At 36.6% G+C, this 20,856-nt stretch overlaps 1 protein-coding gene across 11 annotated transcripts in view; it reads right to left on the reverse strand.

The window, feature by feature from the left end:
• Window positions 1-20,856, reverse strand: part of MAP3K13 (mitogen-activated protein kinase kinase kinase 13) — a 182,404-nt gene that overhangs the window by 43,615 nt on the left and 117,933 nt on the right. For 9 of the 11 annotated variants that reach the window (XR_013757269.1, XM_079100603.1, XM_079100600.1 and 6 more), the window contains 2 exons: window positions 10,682-11,241; window positions 3,448-3,631 (listed from right to left, as the gene is read on the reverse strand). Coding sequence is in view for 10 of the 11 variants with exons in the window: in XM_079100603.1 (XP_078956729.1) it covers window positions 3,448-3,631; window positions 10,682-11,156 (659 nt within the window). In the remaining variant the exon portion in view is untranslated. Of the gene's footprint in view, window positions 1-3,447; window positions 3,632-10,681; window positions 11,242-17,782; window positions 18,046-18,078; window positions 18,513-20,856 lie in introns of those variants that run through there. The other 2 variants (XM_079100601.1, XM_079100602.1) reach the window with 2 other exon arrangements.

Consider the following 20,856-nt stretch of genomic DNA (forward strand, 5'->3'; position numbering starts at 1 on the left):
CTCTATGTAAATTTATGATTACACAAATGGAATGCCTTTACGCCATGTACAAACAGAGAAACAACATGTATCCCATTTGTTTACAATTAAAAAAAAAATCAGGTTAAAAAAAAAAAGAATATCTTATATTTTTTATATTTTTGTCTTATTTAATAATCCAACACAATTTGTCTTATTTAAGTTCTATCTTACGAACCACTGGAAGATAGATATTATCCCTTCCGCTTCCACAGGTAAGGCTCAAAGTGAGTGACTTGTCTTAATCACAACTAGTTCATATAACTAATAAGTGACAGAGGTCAGTTTCAAACTCAATCTAACTTCAAAGCCTGACTCCTCTTTCATCTGCAATTCTTTGTGTTCCACCTTTTAATGGTATGTATACCTCCCTTTGAAACTTTCTAGAGAAGTTAACAGAGTGTTATCTATATGACATCCATTTAAAGTCTTGAGCCAACCACCAATTCATGTCCTATCTCTTGGGCTGCGCTGAGTGAGGAAAGACTTTAGAGGCCATAGTTCGAGGTGCTGATAATGCAAAGCTCTTGTTATGAAGAAGTTTAATTAGTCTTCATTTTCCCTACCTTGATGTGCCTGTCAAATGCCACAAAACTACTCCTATTACTCTCCTATTATTTTCTAGGCTATTCAGAATTCTCATCTTGATTTTTAATGTAAACTCTTTCAAGTTTCATGTATATCTAAAAAGAACAAATTTTAAACTTTTTTTTCAAGTTTCTATTATTTTACCTTTAAGAAAGCACAAAAAAAAGAAAAGAAAAAAGAAAAAAGTGCTCAGATAAGCACAAGCATATGGCAACTACAAACAGATAATTTAATTATCATTGTAGAGAAATAATGAATAGGGCAGGGATTATATAATATACTTAAGAATATCAAGATCAATATTTGTTTGAAGGTACTCAGCATCCTATTCATCCTGTGTGACTATGCTTTATTGTCACACAAACACGGCAAGTGTCTAACAGTGATACGTTTTTAACTTTTCATCTCTCTTGACTGATGAATAAGAAGCAATCATTCCATCAGCCTTGTACTATGACAAGATTTCTTAGTTGCTATAAATAACAGCTTTATAATCACTTCTAATTGCTACCTTTTCTTCCACTGGCACTGAATTTATTAGGTACAGTCGGGTTGGATTTTCTTAAAAGATTACTGAAAAAAATGGAAGAAAAAATCTATAGTATTCTTATCTTGCACTTCCCTTTCTATACATGGTTCTTACTAACTTTAAAAGAAGCTATAAGCACAGAAATAGGTATCCAGGGAGATGTATTAAAATCAAATCGTGTCCTCATATCTTCCAGACGGTCCTGAATGTGATTCACTGGCCAAGCAACACATGGCACAGATGGCTGCAAATATAACACTGCACAATGCCCCAAATGCATGGTGTAATGGGCCAGGGACACAGTCTCACTATTGTTTGCCATGTAGAGGTGAAGGCGATCGAGGATCTTCAGCTTAAAGAGTTGGGTACTAGTGCAGCAGAACTCGCCCAACAACGCTGAAAACTGCATACACGGGTAGGAGGGTCAGAAGGGTGAGGTGGGAAAAAGACTGGGAGGAAGATGGAAGAAACAAGAGGATGGAAGGAAAAATAAAGCTTCTTATTCCTTCACCCCTTAGGGATACATTTCTACCTTCCATTACCTAGGGCATCCTCCTTAGAAAGCTCTCTTACCTGGGATGCACAGCCTAGGTCATTTCAGGAGACCAAAAAGTCATGCTCATTTACCAAATATTCTTTGTTTCAACCCACTGTTCTTGTTATCTGAGTTCTTGGCCCTTTCTTCCATTTAGGGGGGCACAGCATGGAGGAAGTCTGATCATTTCAGTGAAATAAAATGAAGAAAAGAGGGGGGTCTCTATTAATTGCTTAAATAATTCTCCAGTTATCTTTTGAAATATATCATCTTTGGAAAAATTATATTTGGTCTCTATAGCATTCAACTTTAGTCATATGTTCTCCTAGATCCACTAGGGCAACAAAGGATGGAATTATGACAGAAATTGGAGCTCACCGTCATGTACTCTGCATGAATGGTCCTTGCACGAGGAAATCAATCCAAATGCTTCCTTCAGTCTCTGAGTATTCCAGTGGAATGCTTTTCCTCTTTTTCACATCTTTCCCTTTCCACAGAGTCTTACAAAGGAATCAAAACCTAACCTAAGTACTCATTAAAACCCATTCTACAAAACCTGTACCCAAGACTTCTATTCCTTTCTTTGTGGGTGTGATTTCAGTTAAAACTCACCACGTGACATTTTTAGCTTTGTAACTTGAGTTTTATAGTGAAAAGATCTCTCTTAAGGTTGCTAGGAAAGATGCTCCTAGTAAAGGATATGTAAGTTATTTCACTTTTAGCTATACCCTTGTTGGTTATACTATTTTCCAGGAAGAAAAAATAAATATAAAATATGCCAGAATCTCTAGTTTCTAAACTTTCATCTCACCTAAAACCACTTAGCATTCATTTGTTCAATCCTATGGCAATGTGTGAAGGCTGGTGAGAGAGGGAACTCCAGGAAAAGGTACAGGCAGAAGAGGTTAAAATATATTCACAGCTTAGCACTTCCAAGTTTGGTGACCTCCACAAAATTGCCTTTGACTCTCTCCTTCTGTTAGGGATTCTAGCTGATACTAAGAAATGATGGTCTAGACTAGAAAGATATGCTCACACACATATAACATAAACTTAAATATCATCAATAACTCCACTATCACTAGATTTAGAAAATTGTTTTGCATTGATAGAAAAGGGATCTAGCAAAACCTGAGATTATGTTCTGAGAGTACCTGTTATTATAAGTCAGTATGAAAAAGGAATGCTAGGGGCTAGGGTTGTGGCTCAGTGGTAGAGCATTTGCCTAGCATATGTGAGGTACTGGGTTCAATTCTCAGCACCACATATAAATAAATGAATAAAATAAGGTCTATTACATCTAAAAATTTTTTTAAAAGAAGGGATGCTAATAGAAACTAGTAAATATCTACTATTGAAGGATTGAATATTCTCTGAACACTTCAGACATTGGCTTTGTAAAAAAAATTAACAGAATTTTAGGATGTTCAGGTTATTTTGAAGTGATCTCTGTCATCTCATTGATAAATGGGGTTGTTGCAGAACTGACAGCTTGGTAGAAACCCACTTCCTTTCTCCCTGCCCCATGTGCATCTCTCGCAGGCAGTGCATGCTTGTGGAAAATGAACCTTTAGATTAAAAGATGCTTCAGAACATGACTCAAGATTTAATATTCTTTAGTATCCTTCCAATCAATCTAGCAGAGTGCTAAGTCTATCCAGTGATTTTGAAATGTCTTTCAAAGTAAGAACCTAAGCATATATATTGAGAGGAATAAAATATCTCTATTTCTTCTCTATTTCTTAAAAAAAAATAAATAAATAAAGCCTTGACCTACTTGAATGCGATGATGTTAGGGTGCTTCAACTTCCTCAAGTGCTTGATATCCGTCTCATTCTGTTCTCTCACTTTCTTGATGGCCACTTCCTCTGCTCGGAACTTGCCCAAGAAGACAGCTCCCTGGGCTCCACTACCCAGCCACTGCAGCTCTGAGATCTCCTCAAATGGCACTTCCCAAGTATCTAGGCACATAAGTGAGAAACAAACTTGAAGAGATCTTGAAATCTGCTCAGGGACCATTCTACGAGGCCATTCTACCCATATCACCATCACTGGAAATCCTACTCTCTGACTCCCAATGAAAGACAGCCTTTCTATGGATCTTGGTATTTCAAACACACACACACACACACACACATAAACAATTATTATAGATTATATATATGTTTGCATTAGTTTTTAACCATTGAAAACTGAACAGATTAGAGATCTCCAATATAATATCTTTCAAGCAAAGCATGTCCCGATACTTCTCCAACCCTACCTTCTTACCTTAAGCTTGTATGTTTGGTCAACTTTTCTATCTATCTCTGCATCACAGTCCCTACTCATTGCCCATTATAGATGTGATTTTATTCCTCTTTGAATCTCTAGTGAAGTTGCTCAACAAATCTTGCTGAATACATTTTCAATGACACTATTTTAAGAATCTAATTATGTATAATACTTATTTACTATTTACCTTTTGTTGAGTACTTACGTGGCACTATGTATTGGACACTAGTATAGTGCTTTCTATATATTGTATGTTCAATCCTTACAACAACTCTACAAGTCTGGAATTATTATAGTATTGAAAGATAAGAAACTAAGGCATGGGATGGTTGCATAACCCAAAGACACATGACTGGCAAGTGGCAGAACGGGGCCAAGAGCCTCAGAACTGGCCAATTCCAGGCACAGTGTTTTCTTCACTATACCACATTGCCTTTCATAAAGTAATCAAGAGGGCTATTTATCATTAGTCATGATGCCATGTAACTGCAATATTTAAGTTACTTTTTTCCTCACAGTTTAATATTTTTGCACAAAAAATGTAATGGGTGGTTTCTAAGTAGTGGTATTATTAATGATTCACATTGTATTTGTTATTCTTTCCTGTATCCTTTATTTTACCATATGCTTATGCTACTTTTATAATGAATAAAATGCTATTTTAAATAAAGCACCTAAAATTCAATCAATATGTTATTTTAATCTCATGAAACTTGGAACATAATCTACTATTGGTCTCCTTCTTGTTCTCCTTCTTACCATGGGATTGATAATCACAGGACAGAAATAAACATCAAAGACCTAGGAGCTCTATGGAGAAAGGAAAAGACAGATGGCAATATTAAAGACTATGGGAGATTCTCGATTGGTCACTAACAGGCTACTGTTTACAGAACACAAAGCAAAGTAGTGTTGAGTTAGATTTGAAGATAATCTGACCTTGAAAGCAAATCAATTTACTGTCTACTATGTTGATGAAGCAAGAACAGAAAGAGTTCATCAGTATCTAGAAGCAAGCTGTACTTCCCTCTTCTTTAATTTTCTTGACTTAAATTCTTTAGATTCTTGATAAAATGTGGTTTCTCATTACAATGGCTAAAATTTGACCTTTATAATATAACGACATAAAGTGTAAAAAGATTACAGTGGAGGTGGTACACAGCATGGGCATTCATCGCATTCTCAAGACAAAAGCAGCATTAAAGGTTTCTGCCCTATTGAAAATGAATAGAGGCTATAGAAACACAAATCTAGGGCTGGGGAGATAGCTCAGCTGGTAGAGTGCTTGCCTTGCAAGCACAAAGCCCTGAGTTCGATCCCCAGTACCACCAAAAAAAAAAAAAAAAAAACCGCAAATCTCTCTAAAATTCAAATTGTGCACAAATATGAAATCATCAAAGGAACAAATGATACCAAATGAGATTTGGGAGGAGACAGCAAGCTGTAGCCTTGACTATCAAATATCTTTAGGGCTTCTATGACAACTGTTACATGGCTCATGCAATCTCACTTCCATCCCTTGTAGGTTTACTCATGTAACACACACAGTACACAGATACCCATGGCATACTGAAAGAGAATGTTCCTCATTGGGGTCCAGTGAAGAACTCACACACTGTCTTTTTGACCATTCTGGAGGCTAAAAATGGTACAATTGCTGGATCCTGGGGTGAGAACATAATTGGGCAATATGTCTTTGAACCACTTTATAAATGTGCCATTAACCTAACTATTAAAATAGCTGCTAAATTAGACTAATATAGGATTTTTTAAAAAAAAGATACACTGGTATAAGTTACTCAATCTTTATTTACTGTTTACTCAATTTATTTACTATTAAATATTAGAAACATTAGAAAAAATTATAAAATCAGAAAAATACTTTATCTGAAATTCTATCTTACATTTATTGTTATCTTCTAGTTTTTGTTTATATTTATAGCTGTGTAAAAGTTGTATGTGATATGTATTTTTCTACTATTTCATGTATTACATATTCTTCATCTACTTACTGTTTTCACTGTAAATTTGAATAGTTGACTGTATCCTCTTGCCTTTTCTCATGCATGTCTTCATCTTTCTGTTTTGCTAATTTAAACTTCATACTTTCTCTCTACATTGTTTCCTTAGATTCAATCCTTGGGTGAAAAAGTACAAATATCTTCCTCATTCTTGGAATACTTACATTCCCAACTGCTGTCCAAAAGGATTTTGCTAGCTTTGCTGAGATAGTAGCGACATCTGAACCTGTTGGTTTCACCACAACTCTGCCAGCAATATTGTCAATTATTTTTTGTTTTAATCTAATTAGGTATAAAATAGTGTTTTATAAGTTTGAACTAGTTTAACTATCAAATATAAAAACATTTTCCTCATATTTGTTTAATATGCATATCTGCCTTGTATGAATTGTCCATTTATCTAATCAGGATCCAGACAGGGTCAGTCTCATAAATTTGAAGAAGTTCTCTAAATATTTTTTTTGATAAAATGAAGAGAATATTTTCATAAGCCTTTTTATTCTCATTTTATTTTTTATATTTTGTAGTACTAGGGATTGAATCTAGGCCTTATGAATACTAGGCAAGTGTACTACCATTGAACTAAATTCTGAACCCTTAAAAAATTTTTTTTTTAAATTTTGAGACAGGGTCTCAAAGTTGCTGAGACTGCCTTAAACTTATGATCCTCCTGCCTCGGCTTCTTGAGTAGCTGGAATTTCAGGAATGTGCCACCATGCCCAGCTAATTTTACTATTTTTAAAAACAAAATATTTCATTATAGTTTAATATTTACTTTGTAACTTTTCCCATTGTAGGCAATGTAGTCTATCTACTAAAAACTATTTTAAAAACTTTAGCTTTTATATTCTTCTGCAGTTTATTTTGGTATGAGGTGTGAAGGCAAATATAAATTTTATCTGTATTGCTATTTAGTAATTCCAAAATAATTCAATTAAATAATTAATTAAATTAGCCTTTCCTTTTAATTTTTTATGATGCTTACATTGTAATTGCTATATTTTTAGAAATAATACCTAGTATTTAGTATTTTTACAAAATGAGTAATAAGTGAATTAAAATGAAAGTGGCAAAATTATTTGGCACTTAATCAACTGTTTATGGTATAAAACTGTTTAAGGGATAAAATGCTTTTCTTCCAAAGGTCGCTCATGCCTGTGCTGTTCAGCTATGTTCAGTCAAGTCTTAACTATCCATGGAAAAAATAAAAGGGATAGCACTGGCCATTTAAGAAAAAGAGTGTAAAATAAAGAAGGCAATACTTCAACCATATATCCATCAATCTTTTTGTTGGAAATAATTACCAGAAGTAAAACTAATTAATGTGAATTTAGTCCTGTCTGCTTCATCCTTTGGTCCCTGTTGGTTATCTAGGAGAAAGCCAAGGAATGGGAAAGTAGCAGAAAAGAGAAAGCAATAAGGAAGGACATACAAATTTGGATAGCTGGATAACAGTCAGGCAAGATAATTAACCTCATTGTAAGAGAAAACTGGCTATATTCTCTATAGAGTTAGTTCCAGAATTTTTGCTGCTCTTATATCTGTCTCATTGGTACCCTTCCCCAGCTTCTCTCTCTCCCTCCCTTTCTCTCTTTCTCTCTCTCGTTCTCTCTCTGTCTCTGTCTCTCTCTCTCTTACACACACACACACACACACACACACACACACACACACATTCTCTCTCTCTTATTGATCACAGTAACAATTAACTTAATTCCAACATCCACTATGACTCATAGTACTGAGGAAAACCCTCATATCACCCACTTTAAGGCAAAAGTTTTCTTTTGTTTATTCAGATAGGGCCATGACAATACCTGCTTTAAGACTGGAAACTATTTGACAACAAAAGATTTCAATAACACATATTACCTTACTTGGGTTTTATTATGAAAATACTTAAAAGGGAGATGAGGACATCATTAATATTTTTTTAAATCTAGTGACATTTTCTCCTAAATACCAAGAGTAGGGGGACACATCTGTTACATGTGTTATTCTGTGGTTGATTGCAATGTAAGATTAAAGATTAGCTCCCTGATCCTAGAGATGAGAAGGGAACACTACATTCAGTTTCTGGCTGGTAAATCTCTCTTGAAGCCTACAGCAACACTAGCCCTCAGTGCCTAACTAACTCTTTACAATTTGCTGAAGAGTTAGGCATCTGCTACACCATGTTAAGAATCTTAATGCTGACCAGGTCTGTTTCTTAATCTTTCCTGAAAATCACATAATTGGAACACAAAATTGAATTCAAGTTTGTAGAACTAAAAAAATTAAAAGGCTCCATTTAGCAAGCACACAGGATATGTTTGTTGCCCCTTTTTATGAGTCTGAACCTTTTCAGTCATGTGTTTGGATACTGAGATGTCCAATTACCACCAAAATAAGAACAAGAATGGACAAGAGAAAACCCTCAAAACCAAATATCATTTTTTACACAAGTGGATATTAGCAGGTTTTATGTCTAAGCAGGGAACAAGAAACTTTTAAAAATGATAAATAAAATATGGTTATTAATAATGGATTATGGACAGATGGGGACATATGAGTGGTAGAGCACTTGCCTAGCATGTGAAGGCCCTGGGTTTAAGTCTGAGTACCACAAAAACAGAAAGAAAGGAAAGAAAGAGAGAGAGAGAGAGAGAGAGAGAGAGAGAGAGAGAGAGAGAGAGAGAGAGAGAGAGAGGAAGGAAGGAAGGAAGGAAGGAAGGAAGGAAGGAAGGAAGGAAGGAAGGAAGGAAGGAAGGAAGGAGGGAAGGAAGGAAGGATGGGTGGGTGGGTTGTGGGATGACAAGTAATTTTTATTTTCTGTTTGTGCTTATCCTTGTTTCCAATTTTTTTCCTTTGGTATGAGGCATTGAACACAAGGGTGCTTAACCACTGAGCAACCTCCTCAGCCTTTTTTATTTTTTATTTTGGGATAAGGCCTCGCTAAATTGCTGAGGCTGGCTTTGTAGTTGGTATTCTCCAGCCTCAGTCTCTGGAGTCATCGCAATTACAGGCGTGTGCCACTGCACCCAGCCCTTATTTCCAATTTTTAATCCATATTGCTATTTAGCACTGCTTAACACAGGACTCTCCAAACTTTGTGTAATAAGGAACAACTTTAATTTCCTTGAAACCTAAAAATCATGGAAGGCAGCTGAGAGTGGAATGTAAAGAATCATTTAAATAAGGCCATAGGATATGTATATTAAAAAAAAAACTTAAAAACAACAAATCTGTTGGATTCAATGATTGCTGTTCTAGGAATTTATACTAAGAATTAATCAAAGATATGTGCAAAAATAAAGTAATAGACAATGTTCATTGCAATGTAGCTTATAATCACTAAAAATAAAAACAAATTCAGACTCGAGCAATAGGCGATCCCTTACATAAATGTTGGCACATTTGGACAATTTAATATTAGATAGGCATTAAAAATGATGCTAAAAATTATATTTAAGAAGTGGACAATGTTCATAATATGGAATGAAAAATGTGTTACAAATAGTATGACTCCATTTTAAAAAGTATACACATGCACAGGCGACATATATGTCGATTTTTTTTTTTGGCAGCACTGAGGTTAGAACCTAGGGCCTTGCTCATGCTGGGCAGGTGTTCTACCACTGAGTCTAACATAATATATTCTTTTTTTTTTTTTTTTTTTACATAATATATTCTTAAACCATTAATGGTTGTTATTCTGAAGAGACTAAGGATCATAGATTATTTTAGCACTTTTTAGGGAAATTACCTTTATTTTTCAAATTTCATACATGTGTTGCTTTTGTTATCGGTTAAACGTCCTTTTAGAGAATAAAGTTAGGTTATAAAGGACACCAGGGACATGTGTTCCCTCTACTTCAAAAGTATAATACTTGAATTCTAATATATGAATATACATGTTATACAATATTGGGAGCTAAAAACTCACTATTTAAACAACTGTGGGATCTAGAATAATATTCTTCTCAAGATTGGTTAGACAGTTTGGTTCTTTCGTCAAAACGTGAGCTTTCTATGCTTTTACTATAACTAATTATTCCTTCTTACAATAATCTAAGGTAGTCCTGTGATCCTCAGGGACATTACCAGTAACTTCCATCTGGTTATGAATTAGCCCAATGACCATCAGGTGTTTTTTCTTTTCTTTTGAGATGGGGTCTTGCTATGTTGTCCAGCCTGTTCTTGAACTCCTGGACTCAAGTGATCCTCCCACCTCAGCTGCTGCATAGTTGGGACTATAGACTCATGCCACTGTGCCAAACTCTGGCCATCAGACCTTTTGAAATTATAAATACTATCAATAAAAAAAATGCTTAAACATGCACTCACTATGCGATTTATTTAAAAATTTTATATCTATACAACTATATTAAAATATCAAATATACCTGAAGATATGCATGAAAATAGAAATTTTAAAAGATGAGATAAAGAGGAGTTCTAATATTTTCTTCTTATAAACTCATGGATTGTGTTGTATGTTCTCTACTTTGGACACTACTAGACAGGATAACCACAAAAGATGGGTCTGACCAAAAAAAACACACCAAATGTGCATCCGGTCCATTCAGAAGGTCTACAGGAAACTGACGGGGTAGTTAGTCATCTGACCTACTTCTTTAACTTACCTAAACATCAAAGGTTATCTAGTGTTTAATGGTGGTGGTGATGGTGCACTTATGCAAGAAATATTCTCCAAGTCCACCCTCATCTTTCTTACCTTGCTGCTGCAATTTGTAATCAGTGGAGTAGGCCTTCCCAATGATGTTCCATACAGGCCTTAAGCATCCAAACAGGCCTTCAAGAAACCCCCCACTGCCGCTGCCCGACCTGCTGAACTGAATCTTGATGTCTTCAGTTCCACTCGTGTTCTCCCCATCCACAGTGCTGCTGTTCCCATGAGACACAGCCATCTCTGATTCATCTTGTTCCCTTAGCTGAAGAACACTGTTCTCAAACTGGTCCCTGGAATCCTCACTCACACTGGTCAACACTGTTGTGGTGACAGGGCTGTTCATGCTCTCAATGAGCTCTGTTCGCACAACCCCCCTTTCCTGCTGGTCCTCAAGGAGCTTGGGTGGAGGGTGGTTCCCCATAGCTGCAAGCTCATCCTGCAGTCCACTGAAGGTTTTGTTTTCACTCAAGGGTAAATGTGGAGAAGAGGAGCAGCTCAGGTGCTCCTGAGGGTTGGCCATCGTGCCATGAGTGTGACCAAGGTCCTGAGATGACACTCAGAGGATTATTAGAATAGAGGTGTGATGCAGAAGAGGTCTCCAAAACCTGGAAAAACAAAAGGAGGACACAAGATCACTGTTTCTTTAGCGTCCTTGCTACTACACCTGTTTATATAATAAAAACATTGAAACAATCAGGAGGTTAAATTGTGGTTGATTCCACTTGATCCAAACTGTGCAGTGATGAAAAATTATGTTGTGAAAGATTAAATGTTAACATAAAAAAATGTTCATGACATATCATATAAAAGGGTTAGAACAATATATATAATATCTTAGAAATTTTATTTAAAAGGTTACACAAACATACACACAAAAGACCAGAATGATTCATCCAAAGAATTGACAATAGTTAATTGGTTAGATTTGGGAGCAGTTTATAGCATTGAGATTTTCAAGGTATTCCAAGCATTCCATACTAATAACTATTATTCCCCCCACGCCCCTGGCATACTGGGGATTGAATCCAGGGACGCTCTATCACTGAGCTACACCCCCAGTCCTTTTTATTTTTTATTTTGAGGTAGGGTCTTACTAAATTGCCCAGGCTGGCTTCAAACTTGTGATCCTCCTTCCTCAGGCTCCAGACTCATTGGGATTATAGGCATGCACCACCGCCCCTAACTCTGCTATCTCTTTAATCAGATAAAATGACTTTCTTTTCTACAAGGGAAATCAGTATATATGTACTTACATTATTATAACTTATGTTACTATAAATTACAACTAAGTTTTCCTCCTTGCTTTTTAGGGTCTTATCTACTGGGGTGCTGCTTTACTTTCTAAGGCATTCATTACGTCATATAGATAAATATCTTCTGTGTATGACAAGACAAATTTCTGAGATATAAATGTTTTTATTGTACTGTACCAAATCTGGAGCAACACAATTAAGCCCCAGCTCTTTAAACATGTTCTTTGCTTCTGATCTGTCCATGAGCAGTATTTCCTTGGGGCAACCTAACCTTTGAAACACAGATTTGTTCTAGATCAGCAAGATATGCAACACCATTCTTAAATCTGTTCAAAGCAGGATAAGACCCCCCAATTTTTTGCACAGGAAACACATGAAAAATACACAAACAGAACATACAGTAAAGAAAATAAATCAACAGGATGAAGAGACAACCTCCAGAACGAGAGAAAATATTTGCAAACTATACATCTGACAAGGGGTTAATATCCATAACAGATAAGAAAGTCCGCTTAATAGGATAAAAAGAAATAATATGATTAAAAAATGGGCAACAGACCTGTCTAAATAGATATTTCTCCAAAGAAGACATGCAAGGGGCCAACAGATATATGGAAAAATGCTTGACTAACTAATCATCAGGAAAGTGCAAATCAAAACCACAAGGAGATAACACCTTACTCTAGTTAGAATGGCCATTCCTCAAAAGATAAGTGCTGGCAAGGATGTGGAAAAAAGGGAACCCTTATAACTGTTGGTGGAATGTAAATAAGAACAGCCATTAAGAAAAACGGTATGGCAGATTCTCCAAAAATTAAAATTAGAACTACCATTTGATCCAGCAGTACCACTACTGATTATTTATCCAAAGGAAATGAAAGCAGTATGTTGAAGAAACTTCTGCGCTCCCATTACCACTGCAGCACTATTAATAAGACCAAAGCATCTATCAATGGATGAATGAATAAATAAAGTACATTTGCATGATGGAATATTATTCTGCCGTGAAAAAGATGAAATCCTGTCATTTGGGACAACATGGATGCAACTAAAAAACATTATGTTAAGTGAAATAAGTCGGGCACAGAAAAAGAAGTGCCATGTGAACTCATTCACATGTGGAGTCTAATGCAGTTGCTCTCATAGAAGTTGAAAATAGAATACTAGTTACCAGAGCAAGTATAGGGGAGAAAAATGGAGAAAGGTTAGTCAATAAGTTACTAAGTTACAGTTAGAAGGGAGAAATAAGTTCTGGTGTTCTATTCCACAGACAGCAGAGTGACTATAAGTAATGATAACATCTTCTCTATTTCCAACAAACTAAAAGAAAGGATTTGGAATGTTTTTACCACAAAAAAAGGATAAATGTTTGGGCAAACAGATATGCTTACCCTGATTTGAATGTTATACAATGTATACATGTATTAAAACATCACATGGTACCCCATGAATATGTGCAACTTTTACATGTTAACTAAAAATAGATTTAAAATTTTCATGTGAGGGTCTGGGTCAATCTCCAGCAACACACACACACACACACACACACACACCCTGTACATATGTGTGTATGTATATATTTAATTTAAAAAATTATTCAAAGTACATTTTATCAGAAATGTACTTTCATTGCCTTCCCTGTATGATATCCATTTGTTCCTTCACTCTGTATTAGGCACCTAGAATGTGCTAAAGGCCAGAGTATAAAGACCACTTGACTTTATAGAAGTCAAAAGACAGACTGGCAAAGATTGACACTGCAGTGCTTATCATGAATGAAGTGCTCTGAGAACACAGAAGAGGGAGGGTTAGTTTCAGCAAAAAGTGCTTAAAAGTGGTAACTTTTGTTTCATTTGAAGGAAGCGTAGGAATTCATCAGGTGAGTAAGAAAGGTGTGAGTGATAGAAGAGAGAGAAGGCATCACTGGTACTGGGCAAAGCATGAATTACAGTATGAAAACATGAAAGCACGAGAGACTCTGGGATAGACGAGAAATTTGGAGTGGCTGGAATGTGGGCTACTTATAAGTGCACAGAGAAAATCTCGAAGGACAGACAGGGGCTAGACTGAAAGGAGTTCTGGATTTTATCCTGAGCCGCAGTATCCTATATTGGGGAACATGGATAAAAATAGACCATCCCTGTTTTATTATTTTCTCTCCTCATTATTGAGATCCTTTAATTTTTAAGCCTTTTTTCACTTTTATAGTGTATGAATAACTTGTGTTTGTAAACCAATGAAAATATCCTATCTTCTATACTCTCATCTGTTCAAACATTTCATGAGCTCCTATTATATGCTACACAATGTGTCAGGCGTTAACAAATGGTCCTAGTTCCTACTGTTTGGAGCTTACAACCTAGAGGGAAAGACCAATAACAACAGCCACATGGTTAGACATGGTATAAATGTGTGCACAAGGGGCCATGGGAGCTCAGAAAATATACGGAATACATTTAGAGATGTCATGGAAGAAGCTTTGGATTGGGTCTTGAAGGGTTAACAGGAGTCTTTAGGAATGAAAGACTGGTCATTTCAGGTAGGTTTGGAAAATAGTAAGAGACAGTTCTTAAAAAAGACAGGCAAAGGTCTGACTATGGTGGAACTGTGTGACAAGCTATACCTCTTAGATTTTATCCTTCAGACAACAGAGAGCCATCAATGAGTTTTGAGTAAGGGAGGGATTTGGTCAAGCTTGTAAATTAAGATCACATCTATAGAAGTGGAAGTCGGACTGAAGGGAAAGGCTAAAGGATCAGTTAGGAGGTAGAGTTCAAGAAAAAATGATGATGAACATAACCAAGGCAGTAGCAATGGCAACAAAGAGAACAGGATAGATTTAAGAGGTTGTTTTGATAAGGTTTAAGCATCGATCATAGACATGGAAATGGAGAAAAGGGGAGAGGGGGAGCCTTTTCAAGTAATTTATTTGGGATATGGACAGAAGGACAGTCTCAATAACTGAGACATGAAATACCAGAAGAAAGGAAGGTTTAATAAGGAGATAATTAGCTTAGTTAAGGAAGTAGAGAATTTAAAGTCCACTGTGTGTCGTGCACTAAACTAGATTTTTATTTATGTTTTCTCATTTGAAAAATAAACTTTGGGCTGGGGATATAGCTCAGTTGGTAGAGTGCTTGCCTTGCAAGCACAAGGCCCTGGGTTCAAATCCCCAGCACCGCAAAAAAAAAAAAAAAAAAAAAAAAAAGAAAGAAACTTTGTAGAGAAGAATTTGAAAAGAGGTAAAAATGAGGGATCATTTAGCTCAGGTGCAGAAGTTTCTAAATAGTACAAGTTAAAGATGTATTTATTAAATGTACCAGGAGCAGTGCTGGACATATCAGGTTAGGTTCTGTGGACACAGAACATTATCATTACCATTACTATTTTCATTACTGAGGACTGAACCTGGGATGCCACTGAGCTACATTCCCAGACTTTAATTTTTTTTTTAATTTATTTTGAGATAGGATCTCACTAAATTACTGAGGTTGGCCCTGGAATTTGTAATCCTTCTGCCTCAGCTTCCCAAGTCTCTGGGATTACAGATGTGCACCGCCAGGCCTAGCATCATCACTAATTTTAATGATAGTGCTTTATAATTTACACAGCACTGTTTGAACTATCAACTATGTACTGGTAAATCAACTCTCCAAAACAATAAGCATCTGATTTGTAGTGTTTGCTTATTTCCCCAGTATAAATACTCCCACCATAGCAGATTTCAAGTTAATAGGGGCTTAACATTTTGCTTACAAAGTTTCTAAATATTTGACAATTGGCTCCTACAAACTGGTATATAAGCCAGCTCTATCACCATAATCCTTGTTAGTGTCATTCTCATTTTGCAAGAGAAGTAAGAAAAATTTTAAAAGGCAATATATTAAGTAGTGGAGCAGGAATTAAATCTAGCTCAAAATTCAGATTCCCAAATCCCTTTGCCTTTTTAAAATAACATGATGGAACTTATGATAATCCTTCACTTTATTAGAGTTCTTAATAGGTTAAAAAATGAGGTTACCTGTAGTGATTAGATATAAACTTTTGATTACCTGTGTAAGGAACTCAGAGCATGGGATCATAAATCCCCATTTTTCACAGAGGGAAATTAATTCTGGTGAGAGATATATGTTAAATGAAGGTCACACTGAAAATCAGATTATTTTTCCTAATCCCACTCTCTTCTATACCATGCAGTCTCTAGAAAACTTTTCTGGTTTGTGAACCTTTTAAAGTTCACAAACTACTTAAGGAGTTAATAATTACATTAAGGGGATTGTTCGCCCCTCCCCAGGATGAATGAACCATATTCTGTTATACAGGGGGAGGATAATGGGGGCGGAAGTAGCTACCACAGGATAAATGAACCTCTGAAGACCAGATGTGATAAAGGGAAGGAAATCAGGGCGGAATAAGCATCAGCAGAGGCAGGGAAGCAGGAATGACCAGGGCATGTGTGAGAGGGCAGATGACCCAGAAATAATGAAATAGCAACCAAGGTTGAGGAGCAGGGTATAATAAAGGGAACTCGCCTCACACGCGGGCTGAGAGTGTTGGATACAATGCAGGTGATTCTTCTATTAAACACATTTAGAGAGATCACTTTAACTGGAAGAGGTCAGGTTAAGAGGAATTTAAATTCTAGGGCATGAACTCTAGGCTTTGGGAAGCTGCCTGGGATTATAAGGTTGGAAGAAAAAGAAAAAAAGAGAGAAAAGCTGGAAGCCTTTGTTACAGCAGTAGATGTTTGCTGAACTGGCCCCCATTCTCCCTACCTCATCCTCCCCGTCCTGTTTCTCTGTACTCATTTCTACACTTCGACATTACAGTTTAGTTTTCTCACTGTTACCAGTCACAACCTTGGGCTGTCTCTTGTCTTTGACCTTTTCGACCTTGTTGGGCCTCATCTCTTCTAAGACTGCTGACTTCATACTATCTGACTGGCCACTGCCTCAGCAGTTATTTCCAGTCTGCTTTGCCACTGGGACTCCAGGCTATCCTAGTTGTACAGGACATTCATGAGGCTATTGGCTTACAACAAATTGGAGAATTATGCAAGTCCCCAAATGTAGATGTGAATTTCAGTCAAATGTCTATTTGTACGATTTATTTTTAAAAATCAAACTTCAGGACTTCATATTAATTTTCATATTAATTCCTGGTAAATTTCTGGTTTTTATATTTTTTTTTTTTTTTTTCAGTTTTTGATGCCTGATGACATATTGCAAGGGGTACATACACAAAACGTTAGAAAAACACTTTTTAAAAAATATATCTTTTAGTTGTCAATGGATCTTTTATTTATTTATATATAGTGCCGAATATTGAACCCAGGGCCTCACACATGCCAGACGAGCGCTCCACCACTGAGCCACAACTCCAGCCCCAGAAAAACACTTTTGTTTCACAATCTCTTCCTGTTTCTAAGAGAGTAAGGGTGAGTATGAAGTGGACCTATCCCACAAACACTGGGAATGAGTCTAATCACAATAATAACATGCAGTTTGATATTTAAGAGAGCAAGAAAAAGCAGGACATTCATACAGTTCACTCACTTGTTTTACATGAGAATCAAATCTCAAATTGCTGATTTGCTCAAACTAACAACTAAGTGGTGGCAGAGCGAGGACAAATTCTCTTCCCTCAACCTAACTCCTTCTACTAATCTAGTTGTTTGTTAACCAAAGAGAAACAAATAGCCAGATATCATGACCACTGATGACAAAAATGATAGCAATTCAGAGTGTTATTACATGCTTGGGCTGTGGCTCAGTGGTAGATGCTTCCCTAGGCAAGAGGCCCAGGTTCAATCCTCAGCACCACAAAAACAAACAAGCAAACAAAACCAGAGTGCTATAGATGTCCTAAAGCCACTCCCAAGCACAAGCACCACCTAGAACATCCCTACCCATCTCAACAGAGCAGTAGGGATTGCTACTATTGGGATTCAGCACTCCTCTGAGTGGGCAAGGTGAGGTCAACCTCAAGGTGTGCGTAAAGATGTGCAAATAGGCTTTCCTCACGCTCACCAGGAATATCAAGTCCAATGTGAATCAAGAAAGGCAGAAAAATTGAGAGGCACAAGAACAAAGGGAAAGAAAAACCATCACCATGACTATATTCAAATATGATCAGAGCTGACTCTACATTTAAGAAGAGTGTAGGAGGATAAAAATATCTAAATTTTACCTGTGTTTGTATGTACGCCCACACGCTGCCATTGCGCAGTGAAGAACTGGCAAGTGGAAGCTGAGGGTATGCAGGAGGCCCGGCTCTCTTGCTGCCTTTTGCCCTCTTTGCTCCTCTCTCCCTGTCCCAATTTGGTTCAGATACCCTCAGGGCAACTGACCATTCTTCTTTTAATTCATGAGTGTTATTTTTAGATATGAGGTGCCCCCCCCCACCCCAGCTCCAGTATTGGTGAGGGACTATTCAGAGGCGAATGATTAGATTTTGAGAGCTGTAGCCTCATTAGTCCATCCTAGTTTGAAGGAACTGACTGGGTGGTGACTGTAGGCAGGTGGGGCTCGGCTAGAGGAGGTGGGTCACTAGGGGCGTGTCCTGGAAGGGTGCATCTGCCCTGAACCCCTTCTCCTCTCTCTGACTCTCTCTCTCTGTCTCTCTCCCTCCCCACCTGCCACCATCCTTCCCAGCTGACATAAGGTAAGCAGTTTTTCTCTGCCTCCACTCTTTGGCCATGATGTTCTGCCTCTCCTTGGGCCAAGAGCAATGAAGTTGGCCAGTCATGGACCAAATCTCTGTAACCCTCAGCCAAAATATACTTTCCCTTCACTAAGTTGTTCTTGTTGTGTATTTTGGTCCCAGCGACATAAAGCTGACTAACACAATGAGAAATCAATGCTAGTCATTATTAGAAGAAAAGGAAATAAAGCAAGATTTTGAAACATTGAGAGCTAAATGGAAAAAAAATAAGGACTGTCAGAAAGGAAAAGGGCAAGGTTGGAACATCACCCTTCCCAGTAGGACTTGCTATTGGAAGCCCATAGGTGATGTGCAACTTCTACTGCTAGCCTTGTGACAGGTTCTGGGTCTGCAGGGAACACAAAATGATGCTCCTGTATCTTCCCTCGAGGCACACTTTCCCTGCCCTGAGAATTTCTTGGCCCCAAGAGGAGGAAGTGGTTTATGCAAAATTAGTAGGCAAGGGCTGGAGACAGCAGCAGCTGTGCATTTGGCAGGGCACTGCCAATCTCTGGAAATTACCTTGGCTTTGTGCCATGATCCCAGGATGCAGCACAGAAAAAAAGGAATGGATGGGGCAATCTGGGCACGTGGCCCTCAAAGTCTCAGGTTTTTATTGTGCATTTTCCCCATGTTGCTAATTGAAGCTAATATTATAATGATCAGATTTTGAACTTTATATCATAAGCAAGAGTATATCAAAATTTTGAAAAGTTGAACACCACAAATACATTCTTCAGTGTGACTAAAATTGAATAGAATTTTAAATTAAGCATTATGAGATGTGGTGATTGATGATGAACTTTTCCCAACTGATCTTCTCTTGGTATTTTCTTACCTATTTCTTAGATAAACATACTATTGCCATCTTAACCTTCTGGTCACTTCTCTAAAATTCATAAACCAGTCTTGAGAGGATAAAGAGAATTTCTGCTATTAGGGGTAATCAATCCCGTTTTAAAACTGGGACAAAGATATTTATAGTAATAACAAAAAATGATCTTTCTAGCATAGAAGTCTGTCACTCAGATCTTAGTTTGAACTTTAAAAAGTTATATGGCTTTTTTGAATGGAGTTACACAATTGTAACTATGAAATTTCAAAAATCAGATAAACAGAGTGGCCCACCATTCTGCTTTTACCCCTCCTATGATAAACTCCCCTTTGAAAAGGCAATGATAACTAACTTCACATTAGCCAAATCCACTACCTTACCTCACTCCATCTTCTTTATGTTTCATTCAATAATCAGGCATTCAAAAAGATTGATTCTTTGCTTACCATGTGTTTATATTTTTGGTAAAGACTATACATGCTTAATAATATCAGTGTACAAATGGTCTCCAACTTACAATGGTTTAGCTTACTTTTTTTTTTACTATAATCATACAAAAGCAATACACATTCAATAGAAATTGTTTTTTGAATTTTGATCTTTTTCTGGGCTGGTGATAGGAGATATACCATTCATTCTCTCAAAGTGCTGGGCAGCCTCAGTAAACTGTAGGTCCCAGTCAACCTTGTGACCACAAGTTATGTTTGTTAGGTTAGGTATATTAAATGCACTTTGACTTCTGATATTTCCAATCGTACTTCAGTGGGTTTATAGGGATGTAATTCCATAGTGAATTGAGGAGCATCTGTATGCTGGATTCAGCAAAAAATAAAAATTACAAAAGGACAAATCCTCCATGGTGATGGATCACTTTCTGAATATCAGTATCTATAACTGTGATTAAAGTTAAATTTATAGCAGGTTTTTTTTTTTTTTTTAATTAGGAATTTAACCCAAAGGTGCTGTACCTCTGAGCTATATTTCCAGCTGTTGTTTGATTTTATTTTGAGTCAGGGTCTCACTAAGTTGCTGAGGTTGGCCTTGAACTTGTATATGGTAGGTTTTTTTTTTCCCCTCCACACTTTTTTCTCATTGGTGCATTATAGTCGTACATATGATGGGATTTGTTGTTATGTATTAGTATATGTGCATAATATAACTTTATAATATGATCAGTATTATATGAGGTTTAAAAATGAATAAAGATGCTTTATTTTAAGAGCTGTAAATTCATCAAAAATACAGAAATATGTTAGGCTTTTAAAAATACTTAAGTCAGACGCTCAACATGTTTCTCAACCAAAATAATGATTTGTCCATAACTTCCATAAATCTTTAATAAATAAAATACATCACTGTATACTAATAGTCCAGAATAAAACTGATATTTTCTGATGTAAATATGACTTACAATATGAAGAACAAAATCA

The sequence above is a fragment of the Sciurus vulgaris genome (genome assembly GCF_902686455.1).
Source record: "Sciurus vulgaris genome assembly, chromosome: 10".
Lineage (NCBI taxonomy): Eukaryota > Metazoa > Chordata > Mammalia > Rodentia > Sciuridae > Sciurus > Sciurus vulgaris.